Here is a 6,000-nt window from a genome sequence, read left to right as displayed (position 1 = left end):
CAGGATGTCCTCCCTGGCTGCAGAAGCAGCCACTGCCAGCCCAAGCCTCTGCCTAAACTGCCCATCCACTGCTGCTGGAGCTCTATCAGCATTTTGACATCAGTAACCAAAGCTGAAGTGACCTCCAGCAGGCCAAGCAGCAGCTATTTCCACATCAGGGTGAGCTCCATGCAGCTGGGCCCTCCAAGGCTCACTTTTTAGTGCTCTGCAGCATGTTTCTCGCCTGAATGCTGGGGACTGAGAAATCTTCAGCAGCCGCCTCGCTGCTAGGGCTGAAGCCTTTAGTCATCACATCTCAGCACAGGGTGATTCATTCCTCCTGAAACACAAGACATCTTGAAAGACAACTGCAAGAGACTGCTGGTTGAGGCAGGGATGGTTCTGCAGAGAAGCAGGGCAGGGATTTCACACCCTGCATCATGGGGTGGCAGAAGAACCTCTGACTGTCACTGGTTTGGAGATCCAAAGGTGGTCAAGTTGTTGAACCTGCCTGCAAACCAGCAGATTTGCTTCTTCCTCTATCCAGACCTTAGAATCATAGAATGCATCAGGTTGGAAAGGACTCTCAAGGTCATCTTGTCCAACTCCCCCCTCTTCCAGTCAGCAGGGGCATTGAATCATAGAATCAACCAGGTTGGAAGAGACCTCCAAGATCATCCAGTCCAACCTATCACCCTGCCCTATCCAATCAACCAGACCATGGCACTAAGTGCCTCATCCAGTCTTTTCTTGAAGACCCCCAGGGACGGTGCCTCCACCATCTCCACCTAGAGCAGGTTGCTCAGAGCCCCATCGAGCATGACCTTGAATGTCTCCAGCGATGGGGTCTGCACAATGTCTCTGGGCAACCTGCTCCAGTGGCTCCACCACTCTCATGGTGAAGAGCTTCCTCCTAATGCCCAACCTAAACCTACCCTGCTCTAGTTTCAAACCACTGCCCATCTTGACTCAGAGTTGATCTGGTAGGGGCCCTGCTGCAGAGTCCTTGCCTTACCAGAGCCAGCAGTCCTCTCCTCCAGGATAATTGGATCATGTTGACAATTATTTGGGCTTGGAAAGCCTTCCTGACCTTCAACAGTGTCCTGTGTCCTGCTTTAACCACAAATAGTTCAGGTACAAGAGAGCATTATCAAATCAACCAAGGAGGAGGTGTCCTTCAGGGTGCCAGCACTGCAAACACCCAGGCCATTATGTGATTAAGCTATGGATTTGCAGTCCCCAAACCTTCAGCTTGGCACAAAATGGTTTTGACCAAGATCATCTTGTTCCCAGCTTGGATAAGCTCATTGACAGGCATTGCACAACCCTGAGCAACACAGGAGAGGGGTTTTTGTTTGTGAAAAGAGAGCACAAGCAAGGCTGGAAAGCCCCAGGAGGATGTTTTAGGTGGTTTGAGCTTCAGAAGAGGTGAGGGACAGCAAAGGAAAATGAGCACCCCAGGAATAAACTCAGGGAACTTCTCTGGAACAGGAGCCCTGAGGGCTCTGCTTTTCACAGAATCACCACAGAACAGCTTGAGTTGGAAGGGACCTCAAAGATCATCCAGTTCCAACACCCTGCCACAGGCAGGGATACCTCCTACCAGACCAGGTTGCACAAAGCTTCATCCAGCCTAGTCTTAAAACACTTCCAAGGATGAGGCATCTACAACTTTCCCAGCTCTTGGCAGGTTTCAGGTAAAGCAAGTTTTATGCTCCATGTCAAAATGAACAGCCAAGATAAGAGCCTGGGCTCCTAGAAACCACACCAGGCTCCATCCCCAGGGCAGACCCATCGGCCCCAGCCTGCTGCACAACCAGGGCTTGGCTTAAAAGGCAAACTGAGAGCAGCAAGAGCAAAGACACAAAAATGTGGCCTTGCAACAAGCTGCATCTCCCATTACTCATTCCTGAGAGTATTTCTACCTGGGTTTTCCTGCTGAACTGCTATAAACCAGCAGGGTTTGGGTTTCTTCCAAGGGTTGAGAAGCATCACTGCAAGTCACAGAGCACCTTCAGCCAGCACTTGTGTGCACTCAGGAAAACAAGCCCTTAGTACTTAAGAGCAATTCTTCCCCATGAGGGTAGTGAGGCACTGGAACAGGTTGTCCAGAGAACTTGTGGATGCTCCAAGTCTGGAAGTGTTTAAAGCCAGGTTGGATGAGCCCTTCAGCAAGCTGTGCTAGCGGAAGGTGTCCCAGCCATAGGAGGAGGGCTGGAACTAGATGATCTTTAAGGTCCCTTCCAATCCAAACCAGTCTGGGATGCTCTGGCTATGAAATCTGAAGTTAGTCACATTGGACAACCCTCCTGTTTTCAGTGGCAGAAGTCACTTAGTTTCCCCCTCCCAGCACAAACAGGTGGAACTCCAAGGACATTAAGAGGCTGGAGAAGGTCTGGAGAAAGGCAATGAAGCTGAAGGGTCTGCAGAACAGGGCCACTGAGAAGCAGCTGAAGGACCTGGGGGTGTTTAGTCTGGAGTACAGGAGGCTGAAGTGAGACCTTCTGGCTTTCTACAACTCCCTGGAAGGAGTCTGGAGCTAGGTGGGTATTGGTGAAACAGCCTCAAGCTGCACCAGAGGAGATTTAGATTTGGCATAAGGAACAATTTCTTCACTGAAACAGTGGTTAGGCCCTGGCCCAGGCTGCCCAGGGAGCTGGCTGAATCCTCACACCCCTGGAAGGATTTAAAAGCTGTGGAGATGTGGTACTGAGGGACACGACCAAGGATTCAAGGTGCGGTCTCACCAGTACCCAGGGACAATCCCTGCCTTGGTCCTGCTGGCCACACTACTTCTGATCCAAGCCAGGATGCTGGTGGCCTTCTTGACCACCTGGGCACCTCCTGGCTCATCTTCAGCCAGCTGTTGACCAACACCCCCAGGTCTTTCTCTGCTGGTCAGTTTCCAGCCACTCTACCCCTAGCCTGGAGCCTTCATGGAGTTGTTGTGACCCAAGTGCAGAACCTAGCCCAAGGCCTTGTTGAACCTCTTCCCACTGTCCTCAGCCCACTGATCCAGCCTAGCCAGGTCCTTCTGTAGAGCCTTGCTACTCTACAGCAGATCAATGCTCCAACCCTCATTCTGAAAGAAAAAGGACAGGTGACTATTTGAATTAAAGCTACAACCTCTCCCTTGCTTTCACCCAACCATCCACAGATTCACAGAATGGTTTGGGTTGGAAGTGACCTTGAAGACCTTCTAGTTCCAACCCCCTTGCCACAGGCAGGGACACCTTCCACTGTGGAGCAAAAGATGCCATCAAGCCCTTAAAAATACAAGGGAATTGAGCAGAATGACTCAGTAAAAAGCTTTTTAAAGAGCTCTGTGATCCCTTCCCAGTGGCCCATTTTACTCAAAATAAGCCACAGGAAAGGAAAAAAAAACTTGTATAAAAAGATTTATTGAAATTCATCAATGACAAACAGACATAAAACTCAAAAAAGTTTGTCTCTTCTGGGAAAAAAAAAAAACCAAAACCAAACCAAAAAAAAACAGACTCAAAGTGATAACAAAGGAAAAAAAAACACCCCCCCCAAAAAAAAAACCACAAAAAGAAAACCAAACCTCCCCCCAAAACAAAAATGAACACACACAAAAAAAAACAACCACCAAAAAACCCCAACCACCAAAACCCCTCCCTCCCTTCCCTTCCCCCCCCCATAAAATCAAACCCAACCTTTCCCCCCCAACCCTGTTGCCAATGTATTTGTACAGATGAAAGATTGCCTAGGAAATACAAGTCACTTCTAAAGCTATTTTAAAGAGGGATATGAAAGTAAAACTGTACATTCAGCTAGGTATTTTTCAGTCATTTTACTGACTTCCACTAGGTAAGAAAATACAATTTCTCTTTTTTTTTTTGTTCTGTATTAGTATCTTCTTGCTTGAGTGTATGAAAAGAAACCTCCTAACCCTACCATGCTTTGACCTGCCTTTTAGAGGTTTAAGGGAAGGGGAGTGGGGGGGGTGGGGAGGAGAAAAAGGGTTCAAAAAGTATAGAGCACAAGTGGAAGTAGTTTCTCATCGCTTTCAGTATGGGACTAGGGTGTTCCTAGAGATATGTTACAGACCAAAATAGTACACACCTTATTTAAAAGGGTTGAAACAGTTTGGGTTTTATTACAATTGTCAAATTCAGTTCACTAGTAACTCAGGAATTAGGAAACACTTTGCTTTTTTTGTTTGTTTTGTCCTCTTTTTTTTGTCCTTTTTTTTTTCCTTTTCTTAATATATATTTATATATAGATTTTAATGCCTGCCATTTTCAGTGTGTTGGCTATACCCTAGCTAAAAAAAAAACCCAACCCCAAACCAAACAACCCTCAAAACAACCCAATTGAAAACAAAGCACCCAATCAAAACAACCTCCCACCCCCTCCAAACACTAAAGAAAAAAGGGGGGAAAAAAATAACCCCACACAACACGCAAGAGTGAGGAGAGGGGATTATAAAGTTACCCCCACAAACCAGATCTAAAAGGAACAGCTCCCAAAAGGAAGGCAGGGGGGAGGGAAAACAAAAAGCCCAAGAAAAAAAAAAAAACAACTTTTGGTCACTATTTACAATGAAGAAAAGAAAACCTAAAGGTGGCTACAAGGAGCAGGGAAAGCTTTGGCTGAAAATGGCAGTCATTCACCAACAGGCAACAAAGAAATCACTGGATCCAAGATGCCATTCTCACAACCCTGTTGCTGTGGAGGGGTTTGCTCTGCCTTAAAAAAAAAACCCAAAACCCAACCAAATAAATCCTGTAGCACCCCTCAAAAAAAAAAAAACCAAAACCAAACCACAAACAAAATAAACCAAAACAAAGCCAAAATCCCAACAAAACCAAGCAAAAAAAAAAAAAATAGTTGGAAGTGTTCTACAAGGTGGTTAAATGACTGGAAAAATAAATCCCAACGAGCAACTCTACTGAGGTGTCTTGGAGTGGAGTAAATTGGGGTGAAATCCATTGGATTCTGAAACTTTTGGGTGTTGTCATTTGTTTTGTTTGTTGAAAAGAAGTCAAAGCCTCCACTCCACTAATAAGAAACAAATTACCACTTGGTTTATACTTAACTATTGCAGTTACAGGGACTAAAGAAAAGGGACCCCAGGGAAAAAAAGCCAACAACCAACAAACAACCAAAAACCCCAACAATTTTAAAAACAAAAAGAAGTTTAAAATGAATAGGAGGAGGAGTGGCAGTAAAAATAGGATTTTATTCCCTTGCCCACCCAGTCTGTTTCTCCCTCTCGTTCCCACAGCAACATTACAATCCAAAAAAAAAAAAAGTAAAACCAAAAGAAAGGAAAAAAAAAAAACCAACAACCAAACAAAAAAAGGAAAAATAAAAAAAAGGAAAAATAAAAAGGTTGAGGGTGCAGGGAGGGGGAAATACAGGGGTAGAAACAGTCAAATCACAATAGGAAAAATTAAAAATAGGTTATTCAGTTTAGTCGTCTTCGTCCCCTTCGTCTTCAGGTTCTCGTTTTCTCTTCTCTCCCTGTTCATCTAGGAAATCAAAAGCCAACTGCAGTTAGCTGAGTGCTTTTTGAGCTGCTGAGAAGCACAGGATGGCTTAGGTGGGAAGGGACCTTAGAGATCATCTAGTGCCAACCCCCACTGCTATGGGTAAGGACATCTCTCAACTAGATCAGGCTGCTCATCTTAACCCGGCCTTGAACACCTCTCTGGGTAACCTGTTCCAGAGTCTCACCACCGTTGTACTGAAGAACTTCTTCCTAAGATCCAGTCTCAACCTACCCTCCCTCAGTTTTGAACCATTTCCCCTTGTGCTGTCTCTAGATACCTTGATGAACAGTCCCTCTCCAACTTTCTGTAGCCTCCTCTGTTGGGAAGCAGCTACAAGGTCTCCCTGGAGTCTTCCCTTCTCCAGGGTGAACAATCCCAGCTCCCTCAGCCTGTCCTCACAGCAGAGGTGCTGCTCCAGCCCCTGGATCACTTTTGTGGCCTTCTCTGGACTCACTCCAACAGCTCTGTGTCCTTCTTATGCTAGAGACACCAGAACTGAGCA

At 46.0% G+C, this 6,000-nt stretch overlaps 1 protein-coding gene across 2 annotated transcripts in view; it reads right to left on the bottom strand.

Annotated features, from left to right (window-relative positions):
- Nucleotides 1–4,066: 4,066 nt before the first annotated feature.
- The window catches only part of ANP32A (acidic nuclear phosphoprotein 32 family member A), a 29,980-nt gene continuing 28,046 nt past the window's right edge, over nt 4,067–6,000 (bottom strand). For both annotated transcript variants that reach the window (XM_064157871.1, XM_064157872.1), the window contains one exon: nt 4,067–5,477. In XM_064157871.1, the coding sequence (XP_064013941.1) occupies nt 5,419–5,477 (59 nt within the window). In that variant the 3' untranslated portion in view covers nt 4,067–5,418. The remainder of the gene's footprint in view (nt 5,478–6,000) is intronic.

The sequence above is a fragment of the Pogoniulus pusillus genome, chromosome 17 (genome assembly GCF_015220805.1).
Source record: "Pogoniulus pusillus isolate bPogPus1 chromosome 17, bPogPus1.pri, whole genome shotgun sequence".
Lineage (NCBI taxonomy): Eukaryota > Metazoa > Chordata > Aves > Piciformes > Lybiidae > Pogoniulus > Pogoniulus pusillus.
This window is presented reverse-complemented; position numbering and strand designations above follow the sequence as displayed.